The sequence below is a fragment of the Microcaecilia unicolor genome, chromosome 2 (assembly GCF_901765095.1).
Source record: "Microcaecilia unicolor chromosome 2, aMicUni1.1, whole genome shotgun sequence".
Taxonomy (NCBI): domain Eukaryota; kingdom Metazoa; phylum Chordata; class Amphibia; order Gymnophiona; family Siphonopidae; genus Microcaecilia; species Microcaecilia unicolor.
The window spans coordinates 593,995,660-594,015,139 of record NC_044032.1 but is presented as its reverse complement, the minus strand read 5'-3'; the positions used below and the strand labels follow the sequence as shown (position 1 = coordinate 594,015,139).

The 19,480-nt window shown below is 45.9% G+C and overlaps 1 protein-coding gene across 1 annotated transcript in view; it reads right to left on the bottom strand.

Moving 5' to 3' along the window:
• The window catches only part of LOC115462208 (probable ATP-dependent RNA helicase DDX60), a 348,344-nt gene that overhangs the window by 245,950 nt on the left and 82,914 nt on the right, over window positions 1–19,480 (bottom strand). Inside the window, exon 14 of the mRNA XM_030192222.1 lies at window positions 3,034–3,179. Coding sequence (XP_030048082.1) covers window positions 3,034–3,179 — 146 coding nt within the window. The remainder of the gene's footprint in view (window positions 1–3,033; window positions 3,180–19,480) is intronic.

The window sequence follows — 19,480 nt, the reverse complement described above, 5'->3', positions numbered from 1 at the left end:
ATCCCTGCTCAATGGAGCTTACAATCTAAGCTACGGTAAGCTGTAGCGCATACTTACTGCAGCTTAAAATGACTTACCAGAGGATGCACACAGGTGTCCTATGTTAAGTTCCAAATCAGTGCAAAATTATTTTTCGTTTTTTCTTTTTTCTTGGAGGGGGCGTGTCGGGGGTGGAGAGTGAGTGTCTCCTGTGCTAATCAGTTACCACAGATATATTACCACACACTAACTGGTTACTGCAGGATTACTGTGTGAGCTTTTAACATTTACAAAGCAGGTGTTAGTAAGTGCTCACATGATCATTTTTTAAATGGCTGCACGCTAATGGCAACATTAAAACATAAGAATAACCATACTGTGTTAGACCAGTGGTTCATCTAGTCAGAAAATGACTCCTTTATATAGGTTTATGGGACTTGGGGAGAAGGGGTATTGCCAAATATAATAATAATCTAATATAAGCAAATCAGATGAAAGCACATGGCCATTAATAAAAATAATAGAAAATCAGACATTTTCCAGCTGTGGTATAAATGGCCTTACCCCATGGGCAAAACCCATGGGCATGCTAAGGCTACTTTTTACCGCAGTTTATTAAAAAGAATCATAACTTTGTTAAGATTGTAGTACCTTGAGAATTCATTAGTGATATGAGAAAATCTGGGGGAAACAGAACAGCAGTTGTCAAAACTGAAAGGAGATAATGAGGTGCATTTTCGAAAGGACATCCAAATCAGAAAGTGAACATCCAATCACCCGATAACAGAAACAGAGCAATGAACGTTTTCTTATGTTCCAGAATCGTCACAGAGATGACCATAATTTGGATGTTCACAATACAGACATGGATGTCTCACATTATTCATTCCCACTTGTATAAAATAACCTAGTAAGAGTGGCCAGCTGTGACGAGCAGGGATGTCCAGTTCCTATTCACTGGAACAGCATCTTCTATAGAGCATGAGAATGTCTACTAAAAAGGAGCTGAATTTTAGGTCAGAGGAGAGTAACCTCCTAGTAGTGCTATGTATCATACATAGGAAGCAGCTCTGTAGATGCCACAGTATGCTGCCACCCCATGAATCAGCCAGGTGGGTCTGGAGGAACATAAGGGGGACCCTTGCAAGTTAATGTCATGCAGTGCAACTACGAGTCCAGCATCAGCTATGTGCAATCACCATACATTCCAAGGGTCACATGCATATTCAGAGTTGATAGAATTTCCATGAGGCCCCTCTCCTGCACATAGGGGCTATGGTGACAGGAAAGGCCAGAACTTATCCCCCATTCCCATATGGAACCCCCAGCATGCAAGGCTAAAATGATGGCTTGCACATCTGAGACACCCCTACCTAAGCTTAGACCTGTAACATAACCAGTGGTGTGCTAGAGCAGGCTCTCACAGGCTCGCAAGAGCTAGTTAAGTTTTTAAGAATTTTGGGAGCCGGTTGTTAAAGTAGGGCCCTCCATGGCTACTTTAACAACTGGCTCCCAAAATGTGGGCTTGGGCCCCCTGATGAATTCTCTTTTACTTTGCTGGTGGGGATGCTGAGCCCTGCCAGCCAAGTAAATAGACTACTGCTGCTCCCCGCTCCTTGTTTCCAGCTCTGGGCAGCAGGCTGAGACTTCTCGAGCATGTGAGAGAAGTTCCAGCATGCTGCTCAGAGCAAGACATTGGGAGTGGTGGCTGCCAGCAAAGGTATGCCTAGCGTGCCCGCATGAAGGGAGGGAGGAGAGAGAGGCAAGTGTTGCTCCCCCACCCCACCCCTCCCCGGCCACCCCTGGCCCTTCCAACTGCAGAGCTGGCTACGTCTGGAGAAAGAGCCTGTTAAAAATTTACCAGCACACCCCTGAACATAACCACCACAATCTACTGCTCAATGGGAAAGGGGATGGGATTTGATATACCACCTTTCTGTGGTTACAATCAAAGCTTATGAAATATTGAATCCACTGTTTCCAGAGTTTAATGGGTCACAACATAATGAATCTGATCAAAATGCATTATCCTATAAAAGGAGAAACTGATTTTAAAGGCAATAAGGAACATCAGACATTTTATTTATTCATTTACATTCAAGCTTAGATTCAGCTTTTCTAGAGTAAATTAAAGGATATCACAACATATGATCATAACTAAGAACATAAACAGCAAAGTTAAACACCATAAACTACAAGTAAGCACCAAATAAAATGTAATCTAGAAAAAACTCAAATGTTTATATTTGCTTGTTTCTTTATATACATATAAATAAAAGCTCATTAAGAATCTTTAGTACCGTGAAATGCAGAACATTTAGATTACTTTTGTGTTTTATGAATGTGTTAAACATGCAAAAATATATGAAACACAGACAGATAAAAATATAAAACATGTAAAAGTGTATACACATGTAAAAACATCAACACAGAAGATGAATAAAACCTCCAAATAAATAAATCAAGTAAAATACAGACGTGCAAAACTACAATCCTTTTCATTTCCTATGCTTTATTATTGATGATAAGCAAAGGCAAACATTACTCTCAAACTCAATTTTTAATCTCTCTTTGGAGAAAATTTTGAAAGGAAACTCCTTGCTAAGCAACTCTTTGAAAGTTCAGAGGATGTCAGAAAATACAAATACATGAGGAGGAAAGTTTTTATGGAGATAGGCATTTAGCCATGCAAAAGTTCAGAAAATGACTTCATTACATAGGTTTACAGGACTTGGGGAGAAAGGGTATTATCATTATATAAAATAATCTAATATGAAAAATTTATAAATAAAGAATTTAAAAAAATCTAATATAAGCAAATCAGATAAAAGCATAAAAAATATAGATCAGGAGGAGTGGCCTAGTGGTTAGGGTGGTGGACTTTGGTCCTGGGGAACTGAGAAACTAAGTTCAATTCCCACTTCAGGCACAGGCAGCTCCTTGTGACTCTGGGCAAGTCACTTAACCCTCCATTGCCCCATGTAAGCCACATTGAGACTGCCATGAGTGGGAAAGCACAGGGTACAAATGTAAATAAAAACATAAAGAACTTACACTTGAGGATTTGCTCTTTTTGACAGGCACTTCAGATTGAGTTACAATTGTCTTTGAAATGCTGCCTTCCAAAGTTTGTCCATAAAAGCGCTGAAAAGACTGCAACTTCTGTTTTTGTCTGAGTATAGAAGGATCATTGGACTTCCCTATAATAAAAAGGCAGGAAAAGGTATAATCCTATCAATCTGTGACAATTAAGATAGAAATATAGATTTGACAACAGATACCCATCTAGTCTAGGAATGTTAAAACATAAGGCTTATAGAGCATAGCCTAGACCACCATATTATATGCAACCAATAACCAAACTGAGCCAAATTAACATGAATGCTTCTGCTACATGGTACTGTGGACATAACACAGCTCTTTTCCATTCAGCCTGTTTGTGTGCAAAAGAATGGACAAAGTGTTTATTCTTGTACTGTAAAAGAAAAACACAAAAGGCAAGTAGCACCAAAGGTGAATGCTGTCAAGGAAGACAGGTCCAAGCCTTTTACCACAATTTGATAAATGGTCTTGTGGTAAGTGAGCCACTTGCCACACAGCCATTTCTGGGGGAGCCCTTAATGCCACCCATTGAGGTGGTGGTAAGGGCTCCTACACTAACCCAGCAGTAACTGGGCAGTGCACAGTGCCACCCGATTACCACTGGTTAAGTTATGGTGTTACAAAAATAGAAAATATTTCTGTAGCACTGGAAATGGCGTACGCTGGGGATGGGAAATACCGCCAGGCTCCTGCAGTAGTTCCAGATTGGCGGGCGGCAAGCTGTTAACACACGCCAACCCTTTAGTAAAAGAGCCCCTAAATGAAGCATGGAGCAAGCAATGCTTCACTTAGCCCTCCCCCCACTCAAGCATTCACAAACAACCACTGCAAATCCTCATCCTGCATTATATGGCCTGGGTGCTTCTTTCATAGCTCTGTAATGATCATAGTCCAGACCCGTGTGCTTCTGGGCCAACAAAGCCAACTCCTCGTAACAGAATATGTACGACTGGGGGTTGAGCCAGAAGTGGACAAGGTGCAGCAGCAACAGGCCAAGTGTGAACAGGACCAGTGAAGCCCATAGGGTGCAAGAGGAGAGCATAGACATAACTACAACATAAAATGGATAGACAACTGGCACGCCACCACAGTTATTTTCATAGTGGAGGGCAAGTCTATAAACCAGAAACTCACAGTAATGCATATGTTATGCATGTAAATGTTTTGAATAATGATATATATGTGCAGGTATTTGCAAGGGGCATACACAGGGGAGAAACATGGGTGAGACATATGCGGGGTTCCAATACACTAAATTACGCATGGCTCTGCCTCTTTTAGGTGCTTGTATTTACATAGCTCTATGGCTTAGCATATTAGAAGTGTCGATACTGGTTGCACTACTATACTATAATGGAACCTAGGTGCCTTGGTTATGTTATAGGATAGGCTCCTACTGCATAGCCTGGGGGTGCCTAAATGGAGGCACTCAGTTATGGAATTACCCTCATAATCTCTGGGGCCATTTTGTAGAGACCCTTTTATCACATAAAAAGATATTTACACATGAAAAATCCTTTATAAAATTACTAGTAAAAAAGGCCCGTTTCAGAGACAAATGAAACGGGCGCTAGCAAGGTTTTCCTCGGAGTGTGTATGTTTGGGAGAGTGTATGTGAGAGTGACTGTTTGAGAGTCAGAGTGAAAGTGTGAGTGTGTGAGAGAGAGTGAGTCTGGGTGTGAGTGTGAGAATGAGAGTGTGTGCAAGTGTGTATGTGAGACACAGTGTGATAGAGAGTGTGTGTGTGTGGCCATCCATGCTCCTCTGTCCCCTGCCCCCTCCATTCATCCCTGTCCAGCATTTCCCCTCTTTGCCTGAGGCCTGCCCTGCAATCCATATCCATCCATGCCCATCTGTCCCCTCCATTCATCCCTATCCAGCAATTCCCCTTTCCCTGAGCCCTGCCGTCCCAATCCATGGCCATCCATGTTACTCTGTCACCTGCCCCCTCCATTCATCCCTATCCAGCATTTGCCCTCTCTGCCTGAGGCCTGCCCTGCAATCCATGCTCCTCTGTCCCCTGCCCCCTGCATTCATCCCTTTCCAGCATTTCCCCTCTCTGCCTGAGGCCTGTCCTGCAATCCATATCCATCCATGGACATCTGTCCCCTTCAAAAAAACAGCACCACGGGCCTTTAAAATGGAACAAAGTTCTTTAATGAATGAGCCTTGACTCAAGGCTCATTCATTAAAGAACTTTGTTCCATTTTAAAGGCCCGTGGTGCTGTTTTTTTGTTTGGACTTTAGTTTGTACTTTGTTCCCTCTCTTTTGTTATACATCTGTCCCCTTCATTCATCCCTATCCAGCAATTCCCCTTTCCCTGAGCCCTGCCCTCCCAATCCATGGCCATCCATGTTACTCTGTCCCCTGCCCCCTCCATTCATCCCTTTCCAGCATTTCCCCTCTCTGCCTGAGGCCTGCCCTGCAATCCATATCCATCCATGCCCATCTGTCCCCTCCATTCATCCCTATCCAGCAATTCCCCTTTCCCTGAGCCCTGCCGTCCCAATCCATGGCCATCCATGTTACTCTGTCACCTGCCCCCTCCATTCATCCCTATCCAGCATTTCCCCTCTCTGCCTGAGGCCTGCCCTGCAATCCATGCTCCTCTGTCCCCTGCCCCCTCCATTCATCCCTTTCCAGCATTTCCCCTCTCTGCCTGAGGCCTGTCCTGCAATCCATATCCATCCATGCCCATCTGTCCCCTTCATTCATCCCTATCCAGCAATTCCCCTTTCCCTGAGCCCTGCCCTCCCAATCCATGGCCATCCATGTTACTCTGTCCCCTGCCCCCTCCATTCATCCCTTTCCAGCATTTCCCCTCTCTGCCTGAGGCCTGTCCTGCAATCCATATCCATCCATGCCCATCTGTCCCCTCCATTCATCCCTATCCAGCAATTCCCCTTTCCCTGAGCCCTGCCGTCCCAATCCATGGCCATCCATGTTACTCTGTCACCTGCCCCCTCCATTCATCCCTATCCAGCATTTCCCCTCTCTGCCTGAGGCCTGCCCTGCAATCCATGCTCCTCTGTCCCCTGCCGCCTCCATTCATCCTTTTCCAGCAAGTCCCCTCTCTCCCTTCCATGACCCCCCCCTCGCATCCATGCTCCTCTCTCTCCCATGTCCCAGCCTGGCCCGCCCTCTTCTTCTCCCCCCCTTCGCATCCATGCATCCGTTTTTTTTTTCTTCTTTTAAAATGTACCTCCGTGGCGGTTCCGGCAGCGAAGCGTCAGGGAAGGAGGCGGCGCTCCCGACGTCTAGGTTTCCCTTTGCTGTGTTCCGCCTTCTTTTGACGTCATCCTTGACGTCAGAAGAAGGCGGAACACAGCGAAGGGAAGGCTAGACGTCGACAGCGCCGCCTCCTTCCCTGACGCTTCGCTGCCGAGCGATGCGATTGGTTGAGTGTCATTGCTCCGCCCTCGACGTCATCACGTTTGACGCGTGGGCGGGGCAGACACAATGCGATCTCACCCCCTTCACTTTTGGCTAAAAGAGGCTTCATAGAACGTTGGAGGTGCGTTTTATATAGAGAGATGCCTAAGGTGAGAAGAGCAAAGATACTTACCTGTAGCAGGTATTCTCCGAGGACAGCAGGCTGTACATTCTCACATGTGGGTAACGTGTACCGTGTTGCCTGGTCCAGAGCTAAAAATAGCTGTATACAGCTTTAAAAGTGCACACAGCACCCCCACCATGCAAGCGCAAGTGCCTTCCTGCCCTCTGTGGGAGCACAGGTCCCACAGTTCAATGAAAAATCATAGAGAAACAAAGAGAAAACTCCAAGGGAAGGTGGGAAGGTATGTGAGAATGTATAGCCTGCTGTCCTTGGAGAATACCTGCTATAGGTAAGTATCTTCGCATTCTCCAAGGACAAGCAGGCTAATATTCTCACATGTGAGGAATCCCTAGCTACCAGGCTCACCAAACACAACAACCACTGGTCAATAGAACCTCGCAATGGCAACATCATAACACAGATTAACCTGAAATTATATACAAACTGTTGAGAGTACAGCCTGGAACAGAATAAAATGGGCCTAGGAGGGTGGAATTGGATTCTAGACCCCAAACATTCTCCAGTACTGTCTGACCAAACCGACTGCTGCATCGGGTATTCTGCTAAAGCAGTAATGAGATGTGAATGTGTGGACTGAAGACCACATTGCAGCCTTGCAAATTTCTTCAATGGAAACTGACCTTGTGGACTACCGATGCAGCCATGGTTCTGAAATTGTGAGCCTTGACATGCCTGGGTGTATGTAAAAAAAAAAATGCAATCTGCCAGCCAATTAGAGATTGTGCGTTTCGTGATGGCGACCCCCATCCTGTTGGGATCATAAGAAACAAAAATTTGGGTGGACTGTCTACTCCAAGAAAAAAGGCCAATGCTCACTTGCAGTACAAGGTGTGAAGTGCGCTTTCACCCGGATGGGCACGAAGCTTGGGAAATAATGTTGGCAAGACAATCGACTGGTTGAGATGGAACTCCAACACAACCTTAGACAGGAACTTAGGGCGAGTACAGAGGACTACTCTGTTGTGATGAAATTTAGTGTAAGGTGGATCCGCTACTAGGACCTGAAGTTTACTGATCCTGTGAGCTGAAGTAACAGCCACCAAAAACAAGACCTTACAGGTCAAGTACTTCAGATGACAGGAATCAAGTGGCTCAAAAGGAGCTTTCATCAGCTAAGTGAGAATGGCGTTGAGGTCCCATGACACAGGCAGCAGTTTAACTGGGGGCTTTGACAAAAGCAATCTCTCATAAAGCGAACAACTAGAGGCTATCTAGAGATGGGATTACCCTCTACATGAAAATAATAAGTACTAAATGCACTGAGGTAAACCCTTACCAAGTTGGTCTTCAAACCAGACACAGAAAGATATAGAAGGTATTCAAGTAGGGCCTGTGTAGGGCAAGAAAGGGGATCTAGGGACTTTCCCTGAGTGGAATATTTTCTGGAAGCCAGCAAGACCCTGGAGACACCCTCAGGAAAATACAAGGAAGCAAATTCTAAGCTCTCAACATCCAGGCCGTGAGGGCCAGAAACTGGAGGTTGGGATGTAGAAGAGATCCCTCGTTCTTCGAGATGTGGGTCGGAAAACACTACAATCTCTATGGTTCTTTGGAGGATAACACCATAAAAAAGAGGGGACCACATCTGCTGGACAAAGTAAGGAGTGATCAGAATCATGGTCCCATGGTCTTGCTTGAGTTTCAACAAAGTCTTCCCAATGAGAGGTATGGGAGGATATGCATACAGAAGACCGTTTCCACAATGAAGGAGGAAGGCATCCAATGCTAGTCTGCCATGGGCCTGAAGCCTGGAACAGAACTGAGGGATTTTGTGGTTGACTTGAGTGGCAAAGGGATCCACTGAGGGGGTGATCCATGCTCAGAACATCTTGCAGGCAACGCCCATGTTGAGAAACCACTCATGCGGTTGCATGACCCTGCTCAGTCTGTTGGCCAGGCTGTTGGACTTTCCCACCAGATAAGTGGCCCTGAGAAGCATTCCCTGACGGGCTGCCCACTGCCAGATCAGATGGCCTTCTGACACAGAGGGAGTGATCTGGAACCCCCCCTGCATGTTGGTGTAGTACATTGCAACCTGATTCTCTATTTGAATCAGTACAATTTGGTTGAACAACCAATCTCTGAAAGCCTTTATGGCATTCCAGATTGCCCGGAGCTCAAGGAGGTTGATGTGGAGATTCATATCCTGGGCTGATGAAGCACCTTGAGTGTGAAGTCCAACTAAATGTGCTCCCTACTCCAAGTGAGATGCATCCATTGTCAGCACCTTTCAAGGCTGAGGAATTTGAAATGGCTTTCCCAGAGTCAAATTGGATCAAATCGTCCATCAAAGCAGAGAGTAAGCTAGCTTTGGGGACACTCGGATGACATCCTCCAGATTCTCTATGGTCTGACACCACTGAGAAGCTAGGGCCCACTGGGCTGTTCTCATGTGAAGACGTGCCCTGGGTGTCACATGGACAGTGGAGGCCATGTGGCCTAACAACCTCAACATCTGCCCAGCTGTGACCTGCTGACTGGCTCGAACTTGAGTGGCAAGAGATAGTCAGCACAGAGAGAAACACCAGAGCCCATTGAGTATCTAGCAGGGCTCCAATGAACTCCAACTGCCAGATGGGAAGCAGTTGGGACTTGGGGTAGTTTAAAGCGAACTCTAGTAGCTCTAGCAACCAAATAGTTATCCACATGGACTCCTGAACACTGTCCTTCAACATGCTCTTCACCAGCGAATCATCCAGATAAAGAAACACATGGATTCCCAGTCTGTGTAGCGACGTTGCCACTACTGGTAGATACTTGGTGAACACCCTGGGAGCTGAAGCGAGGTCAAAAGGCAAAACACGGTATTGGAAGTGTAGTGCCCCCAGCTGAAATCAAAGATAATTCCTGTGCTAAACTTTTCTTTGGCACAAGGAAGTACCTGGATTAGAATCTCAGCTCCTCTTCCCCTGGTGGTTTGGGCTCGACTGCATGGGTCTTCAGAAAGGTGGAGAGTTCCTCTGCAAGTATCTGCTTGTGCTGAGAGCAGAAGTGAGTTGCTCTTGGTGGATAATTTGGTGGCCTCTGTTGCCAATATAGGGCATAACCATGATGAACTATTTGAAGAACCCATCTGTCAGAGGTTAAAAAGATGCCACCTAGACTGAAAAAACTTCAGCCTCCCTTGACCAGTAGGCTAACTGGGATGGTTACTTTCTGCAGGAGCCAGTCAAAAGCTCACCCCTTGCTTTGAGTGGGGTGCTGTTTGTGGATTAGGCGCAAGCTGTTGAGAATAAGTGCGCTGGGGTTGAGCCTGTGGAGGCTGGCAAGAAGAGTTGGTATACCTACGTCTCTGCGAGTAGTAGAGACCCCTCCTGAACTTACCGAAAAACCTGCTAGATGAAGAGATAGTTGCAGAAAATGCCAGAAAATGTCCGATGGGAGAGAGTATTGATGGTATCTGTGTGTTTCTTGATGAGGTCAGTGACCTCCTCCACCTTCTCTCCTGAAAGGTTATCCCCCCGGCATGTGGCATCTTCCAGTCTTTGCTGAACTGCAGAGATTCTGGAAGCCACATCAAAAGTGTCGTAAGTGCCCCTGGCCAAGAACTTGTGACATGCTTTCTGCTGCTTGGCCAACTGGCGAAGCAACTCGGCCTGCTCCAGTGGGAGAGAATCTGCCAAATCTAGCATCTTACTCACCAATGCCCGCATATAAATGCTCATGTAGAGCTGGTATGACTGAATATGGGCAATGAGCATTGAAGCCTGGTACATCTTCTGACCAAATGAATCCAAGGTTCTAGCCTCTCTACCAGGGAGTCTTGAAGCATAGTTCCCAGAACTCTGGGTCTTTTGAGCATGGATTCAACCATCATGGAATGATGAGGCAACTGGGGCCTATAAAGACCAGGGAAACTCTGAATCCGGTACATGGTGTCAATCTTCTTGTAGAGTACCAAGACCAACAGAGGAGAATCCCTCTTGAGAACATCCCGTAAGATCTCATGAAGCGGGACCGTCATATCCTCTCTAGAAGGAGACTCATAGTCCAGGACCTTGAACACTTAGCCCTGGGACCATTCTCCACCTCTAAAGGAACTGGCATGGCAGCCACCATTTCCTTGACAAAAGAAGGGAAGGAAAAGCTTTCAGGTGGAGACTTGCTCCTTTCCTGTGGAGGGGTGGGGTCAGATGGTATTCCATAGTGTAACCCCCGCCCCTGTTTCCCTCGGGATAACGAAGTGGGTCCTAGAATATCTGGTGTTAGGTTGGTAGTAAAACCAAGTGCTTAGAACCACACTGCCGAGAACAGAGAGAAGGTGCACATTTAAACTCAAATTCCACCCTCACACATGACATATGAGGGGAAAAACTGAATCAATTTCAGTTAGCTTATTTTTCTTTACTTGGTAAAATCAGACACCAATGTTCATAAATTATTTTTATTGGAGTACTGTTAGGGATATGCAGAGGACTAAGCCATGAAGGGAAATAAGAGGAGTGGGGTGGGGGGGGGGGAGGGAGGGAATGAGTGGGGAGTGGGGGGCAGGGGAGAAAAATTATATAAATTTGGGATATATGTTACAATTGCATTGATGTTTTTCAAGACAAATTGACAGCCTTATGGCTGAACTTGTGTGTATTGCATTATTGTTGCTTTGCCAAATAAACATTTCAAAAAATAAAAAAAAGATAAATATTTAAAACAGCTAGCATATTAATGTATTAACCACTTCTTTCTCCTAATAATCCACCTTGGAATCAACAGAATTACTTTCATACCATGTTTTTACAGGATAATTTCAATAACGGATAACTGACTGGCATCAGATAAGTATATTTCTCTTTAGCAACAACCTATAGTTATATTCTCATTGAACTTTTAAACTTTGTCTTCTAAAAAAACTGATTATTTGTGAATCAATTGTGTTCTTACAGGATCTTCACTGTACAGGATTTTGGATTCCAATGGCTCATCAGGTTAGTGTCTCTTTCATGTTAATCAAAAATCACTTAGCTGTGGAAGATTTTATTGGGTCCCTTAGACAGCGAAGAACGAAGCCTTTCTTGCGTGGGGGCACAAGAAACTTCTCTGAAGACTGCTCCTCAGGATTTTCGTCTTCGCCCTACACCTCACGTAACAAAATAAAACAGGAGGCAACACCCTATCTACCTATTTGTATAGAATCAATTATTCTATATGACATTTAAAATTAATCAACAGAAAAACTGTGGGCAAGTCAACTATTTTAAAAAAATTAATTAAAATTTTTTTATCTTCCAGGCCTGCACTTACTTTAGTTTCCCTATCTTCACAGGAGTTAACAGGACATCACACTGCTGCACTGTTTCTCACTCAGCCTTTCACAAACAGCACTTCACCCAACATTCCGTCTCACAGAACCCCAAATGATCTATGCCCTATCCTCTTTAATATTAGCAGGCATATAGTTTCCCTTCTAACACTGAAATTAAAGTAACTATTTTTTTCACAATTGTTTCAGTAACAAGTCTGAAACTAAGTTTGTCACTGTTTCCCTTTCAATTAAGTTCATCCAAGACACTAACTTTCTCACACCATGCAATGTTACTCTTCCTTTTTTTTTTTTTCCAGAATGCTACCTTTAAAGTCACACATTCCTTCCAACCCCCAATACTTTCATTCAATAGATTTTAATCTTACTTCTCCCTATTTGATCACTGCCATTCAGCCCTGTTCACTCTCTCACCCCAGCTTCAACTCCTCTCAGCAACTGACCTTTCTACCCGTTGCCAAGCCAACCGTCGCTCCACTTGGACACCTGACCCTCTCTTATCCAATGAAAATGCTTTTTTTAGATCCCTACTTTTTTTCACTGCATCATGAAATTCTACCTTACCCAACTGAAGCTCCATTTTATTTATTCCTTTCCCATAGGAATTAAAAACAAACATTTACTGAATTTTTAAAGCCAAACTTAGACCAAAACATACCAAATTCACTAAATTAAATCAAATCTGCTCTGGCATACCCGCTGTGCTATGGCTTTACTTTTTAAATTAAATTTTTAATGACCACCCCTCAATTATCTCCCAAAAAACCCCTTTTAAAATCCCGGATTAAATTAAAACAAATATCAAAAATTAAGTTAACCCATCCTGAACCTGTACTGTCGAAGTTATAATTTTAACCCCCCCCAAAAGACCCCTTTGTAACCCCCCCCTGTGAAACTACTATTTAAAATTTTATTTTACAATTTGTAAACCCCCCAGAAAATATTAATAAAATCCCAAAAACCACAAAAAAATAAAATAAATCCCATCACCCAAATTCCCAACATTCACAAATAAAAAAATCTATTTTTAACCCCTTGGGGTTACAATAGCACTCCTCCGAGAAGTACCGGGGATCTTCATCTGACTCCCATGAGTGCTCCACATTGTTGTCAGCCAGGAACTCCTCATTGGAGAGCTTAGACCGAGCCTGCCTCAACCGAGAGGAACCATGTCCTTGAGAGGGGTGTCCAGGAGTTGGCTCCAGCTTCGACTCTGATGAAGCTTCCTCCACCGATGTCAAGGGGCTGCAACACGTTCAGCAGTCAACCCTGGTGCTACATGCAACACCAGAGTCGGAGGCCTCACCAAAGGCTAAGGGCCATGCGGGGCTGATTCGAGAGACATGGCAGGCGCAAGCACCCTCAACACCAATGCACTCTGAATAAAGTCAGCCAGCAGCTCAGGGAGCAAGTCCTGGATGTGCTCATTGAGGGCCCACATCAGGAAAGGCTGGAGTGTCGGGTCAGAGACAGTCTGAAGAGCTGATGGGGTCAAGATGGAAGGCTGGTCTTGGCTGCATCAGCATTTCCTATATGGAGGGGGAGCGCCCCCCCAAGCGCTGACGCTTTTTAGGGACCGGGTGTCCCGGAGCTCTCAGAATCCGGTGTCGAGAGGGATCGATGCTGATGCTTCTTGGCCTCCACCCGATGCTGGTCATCGAGGCTCCTCGGTGCTGATGATGACGAAATCAAATCCTCATGTCTCCTCGGTGTCTGGTCTGATGCAGACCAGTCCGGGGGGGGGGGGCCCTGCACAGCGGTCAGCGTCAAGGCAGGTGGAGACCCACTTGATACACGATCACTCCCAGTGTTTATGGGCCTCGCAGCCATGCGGATCAATGCTTTAGACCCTGCTCCAAAAAGTCTTTCGCGCTGAGCCTCTCTGGCAAACTGGGTTCTTTTCTTCATACGAAGACAAAGAACACAGTAGAAGGGATATATTCAGGCCCCAGACACTGGAGACACCAAGAATGGGTGTCCTTGCCAGAGATGGTCTGACTGCACCAGCTATAGTGGTTAAAGCCACTGGGAACCTTCAATGACATGGAAAGAAAAACTTTTGTGGCCAAATCAAAAGACTTGATGGTGCAGAGAAAATTCAAGGGAAGAACCCGACCAGAGTCTAGGCCTAAGTGCGGCCTACTGACGTGGTAAAACTAAAGGAAACTTAAAATCAGGACAAAAACGAAACGAAACTAAACCATAAGGGTAAGGGAGCAAATGAACCCCAAAGAAAACAGGGCAAAAAAAGAAAAAGTACAGATGGGAAGGCACAAAAAATAACACTCCCGAACCGAGATGTGAGGAGAGGTCAAAAATGGCATCCTTTCCTCACTGCAGTAAAGAGCGAACTACGGGACCTGCACTCCCTTAGCAGGTGGGAAGGCATTCACGTATGCACAGTGAGGATGCTGCGTGTGCTTTTAAAGCTATATACAGCTATTATTATTAGCTCTGGCCTAGGTAACGCACATGTGAGAATTATTAGCCTGCTTGTCCTCGGAAAACAGTATTTAGACTATTGTAGACCAAAGGAGCAAAGGAGAAAGAATCATAATGCAAATGCTACCTGGAGATAACACACATATGACTCCACCCCTATTATAGCCACACCCACATTAGCCACACCCCTTATACCAGCTATAGCGCATATAAACAGACATCATTGAAAATATTATACTAGTATAGGAGAAAAAAATAACGTGATTTTTTTTCATTATAAATAATTTCTGTAAGCTGTTACAGCTCTAGTATACCCAGTGCAAAATAAGATAGCAGGTGTAAATTCTCAAATTGGGACATATTCCAGACACTAAAATGAAAAGATTTTTTTTCTACCTTTGTCTTGTGACTGTTTTTCTGATCATGCTGGCTCAGTATCTGATTATGCTGTCTCAGTGTCTGATTCTGCTGCTATCTGTCCTCTGAACTCCGTTTCCAGGGCTTCCTTTCCATTGATTTCTTTACTTTCCGCCTTTCATCTTCATTTCTTACCCTACATCTAAGTAAAAGCTGGGTCCTCCGCAGACTTGATTGTCCAGTGGATCCAGCTTCTGCCTATTTTCTACATCCATGTGCAGTTTTTCTCCTCTCTTCCTTTTCCCTCATCTCATCTCCTTCCTCACTCTTCCCTCCCCTCCATCAATGTCCAGCATTTCTTCTCTCTCATCCATCCACCCATGTCTAGCAGCCCTCCTCTCTATCCACCCATGTCCAGCAACCCTCCTCTCCCCCCCTCCATCCACCCATGTCCAGCATTTCTTCTCTCTCCCTTCCCTCTCCTCCATCCACCCATGTCCAGCAACCCTCCTCTGCCCCCTGCTCTCCCCTCCATCCACCCATGTTCAGCATTTCTTCTCTCTCCCTTCCCTCTCCTCTATCCACCCATGTCCAGCAACCCTCCTCTGCCCCCTGCCCTCCCCTCCATCCAGCCATGTCCAGCAACCCTCCTCCCCCCTGCTCTCCCCTCCATCTACCCTGTCCAGCAACCCTCCTCTCCCCCCTGCCCTCCCCTCCATCCACCCATGTCCAGCATTTCTTCTCTCTCCCTTCCCTCTCCTCCATCCACCCATGTCCAGCATTTCTTCTCTCTCCCTTCCCTCTCCTCTATCCACCCATGTCCAGCAACCCTCCTCTGCCCCCTGCTCTCCCCTCCATCCACCCATGTTCAGCATTTCTTCTCTCTCCCTTCCCTCCCCTCTATCCACCCATGTCCAGCAACCCTCCTCTGCCCCCTGCCCTCCCCTCCATCCAGCCATGTCCAGCAACCCTCCTCCCCCCTGCTCTCCCCTCCATCTAGCCTGTCCAGCAACCCTCCTCTCCCCCCTGCCCTCCCCTCCATCCACCCATGTCCAGCATTTCTTCTCTCTCCCTTCCCTCTCCTCCATCCACCCATGTCCAGCAACCCTCCTCTGCCCCCTGCCTTCCCCTCCATCCACCCATGTCCAGCAACCCTCCTCTGCCCCCTGCCCTCCCCTCCAGCCACCCATGTCCAGCAACCCTCCTCTCCCCCCTGCCTTCCCCTCCATCCACCCATGTCCAGCAACCACCCTCCCCTCCTTCCACCCATGTCCAGCGACCCTCCTGTCCCCCCTGTCCTCCCCTGCCATCCACCTATGTCCAGCAACCCCTGTCCCCCTTGCCCTCCACCCACGTCCAGTGACATTCCTCGTTCCCCTGCTCCCCCTCCCACCAGCCACCCATACCCATCTAAGCCCCCCTCCTCCCATCTGAGCCCCCCTCCCCGACCCAGTCCCTACCTGCCTACCACCTCCATGCTGCCAGATGACCCTCTTCTCCTGCCACATGGCCGGCACCTGACCCAGCCTTTAAAAAAAATCTACGAAGCGGCGGCGCGGTGCCTCGCGTCTGAGTGTAAAAGAAGAAAAATCGCCTCGTCAGCCGGCCTTCCCTCACTGTGTTCCACCCTCTGATGTAACTTCCTATTTCCGCAAGGGCAGGACACAGTGAGGGAAGGCCGGCCGACGAGTCGATTTTCATTCTTTTACACTCAGATGCGAGGCACCATGCCGCCGCTTCATAGATTATTTTTAAAGGCTGGGTCAGGTGCCGGCCGGGTCGGGTGGCAGAAGAAGAGGGTCTCTGGCGGCACGGAGTACACCACTGACTCGGAGGGATCCTGTAGGCTAGCTCGGGGGAGGGAGGGAGGAGAGCCAGCTCGCCCTCAAGAGCAAACGGCTCTTGCGAGCCGGCTCCAGCACACCGCCAGACCTACAAAAAAAGGTGCCGGTACACCATACCGGCGCGAACTGGCACAAAAAAGGACTATATATATATATATATAATTCTTTGCCAATTTTTGTGTACCTATAATTCCCCTGATATTTAAAACCATTTAACTGGCCAGGAATGGCTCCTGGTCGGTTAAATGGCACTTGACCGGCTATCCAGCAATATTCAGTGGGCGATAGCCGGTTATCTCCTGCTGAATATTGCCAGTTAGCACTTAGCGGATAACCGGTTTGGTGGCCAAATTAGGTTGCCCAAATAGCAGGCCTATATTTGACCGGTTTTAACTTAACCGGCCAGTGCTGAATATCAGCTTAGTTAGTCAAATTTACATCAGCCAAAAATAAACTGGATATTCAATGCCAGTCACTGGAAATGGCCTGACATTGAATATCCGGGCTCAGCACTAACCACAGGAGTCAGCCCAGCTAACTCCCACAGTCTGAATATAAGCCCTAACAAAAAAAAAAAAGAGAGCGAGGTATGGAGAGGAGAACTGTGTAAGCTCAAAATAGGCACCTACTTGGTCTTGATACATAGGTGGTCTGTTATTGTAAAATTAAATTACCTTTCTTATCGAAATCTCAACTATAATGCACATCACATATTATTCTAACATATCTGAAGTCAAAGCAATGAAAAGGGATGGCAGATGTTGCTGCAGCTATACTTAGAATTTTCTGCATATAATCATACTGTTATTTTTTGCGATTTAATTTAAAACATGGTTATGTTCACTGCAAGCTCAGAAGTACTTTCAAATTTGGACCCACATTTCAAGGATCTCCACCTGCTTTTTATGCTGGTACTGTTTCCATCAACTGCAAGTTTCACCTGCAGTTTCATTTGTCGGTTGAAACTTGTCCTTATAGCACATTAATAGACACAAATAAATGTAGTGAAAGAAAATTGCTGCAAACTGACATGTCATCATCAATGGGGAAGTCCATAATATAAGTATACTTAACATTTTTCCCATGTGAGTAACTATGACATCCTGTGATATATACTGGCACAATTGTAGCTTGGTATATTGCAGGGTCTTGTATCATTCTCTTGTTGCTAAGCTTCTATTGAGAGTTTGCTTTCACTAATTTTTGCTTCAAATTGGGTGGTTGTCTGAAGAACAACATTGGTGGAGCAGGACATACCTCTTTCAGTAATACTTCCTCTTTTGGATACTGGCTATAGATCTTTCATGATTTTTGTCAGTTATTACAGCTAGGTTCTATTTGCACTGAAGGGGGTTTTCCCTGGATGTTTTAAGTGCAGAGACAATCTTCCTGGAGATGATCTAGAGGTTGTGGAATTTCTATTGAAGAATTCAGTCATAATTTTGAAGTGCTTATTCCCCGTCTCTTGGATCTGAGTGTACTGATAGTATTTTGTGTCTTGGCTCTGTATAATGGACTTTTTTCTATGTGAAGGGTGGAAGCTGGAATTGTAGAGGTAGTGCACCTATCAGTTGGCTTCCTGTATATAAATGTTTGTATATAGCCATTGCTGATAGAAACTGGTGTTTAATTTTTTTTCTGTGGAGTAGTCAGTTATGAATCTGATTAAAAGCTGGGATGATTTAAAATTTTGAAATTGTTTGGGGGTCTTTTCTCCCTCAGTCCAAATCATTAAAATATATTTATATGGCGAGAATCAGATAGACATTGAGGGGCATAATCGAACAGAAACGCCTATCTCCATGGGCGTTTATCTCCGAGAACGGGTCCGTGAAGGGGCGGACCCAAGCGTATTTTCGAAAAAATTAGACGTCCATGTTTTATTCGCCAAGTTGTGAGCTGGGCGTTTTTGCTTTTCAGCGATAATGGACAATGAAATCGCCCAGCTCAAAAACGAATAAATCCAAGGCATTTGTTCGTGGGAGGGGCCAGGAGTCGTAGTGCACTGGTCCCCCTAACATGCCAGGACACCAACCAGGCACCCTAGGGGGCACTTTTACAAAAACAGAACAAAAGGTAAAAGAGCTCCCAGGTGCATAGCACCCTTCCCTTGTGTGTAGAGCCCCCCAAATCCCCCTCAAAACCCACTGCCCACAAGTCTACACCATTACTATAGCCCTAAGGAGTGAAGGGGGGCACCAACATGTGGGTACAGTGGGTTCGGGGGGGGTTGGACGACTAAGCATTAAGCAGCACAATTGTAACAGGTAGGGGGGGATGGGCCTGGGTCCACCTGCCTGAAGTCCACTGCACCCCCTAACAACTGCTCCAGGGACCTGCATACTGCTGCCAGGGAGGTGGGTATGACATTTGAGGGTCAAAATAAAAAGTTGTGAAACATCATTTTTTGTGGTGGGAGGGGGTTTATGACCACTGGGGGAGTCAGGGGAGGTCATCCCCGATTCCCTCCAGTGGTCATCTGGTCATTTAGGGCACTTTTTGGGGCCTTATTCGTGAAAAAACAGGGTCCAGGAAAAGTGCCCTAAATTCTAGCTACAAACGCATACTTTTGTCCCATTATCTGTGAAATGCGCCCATCTCTGTTCGGCAGATAACCACGCCCCAGTTCCGCCTTCGCCACACCTCTGACACGCCCCCATCAACTTTGTCCGCATCCGCGACGGAGTGCAGTTGAAAACGTCCAAAATCGGCTTTCGATTATACCGCTTTATTCGTTTTTGTGAGATAAACGCCCATCTCCTGATTTAGGTCGGAACTTGGGCGTTTTTCTCGTTCGATTATAAGCTGGATTGTAACTTCCACTTGGCTGCCAGGCTCCAAATTTTCAACATGATTATTTCCCTGGGATAATTCAAATATACGGTCTCTCCAACCTTGAGTGCCTAAACACACAACTAGAT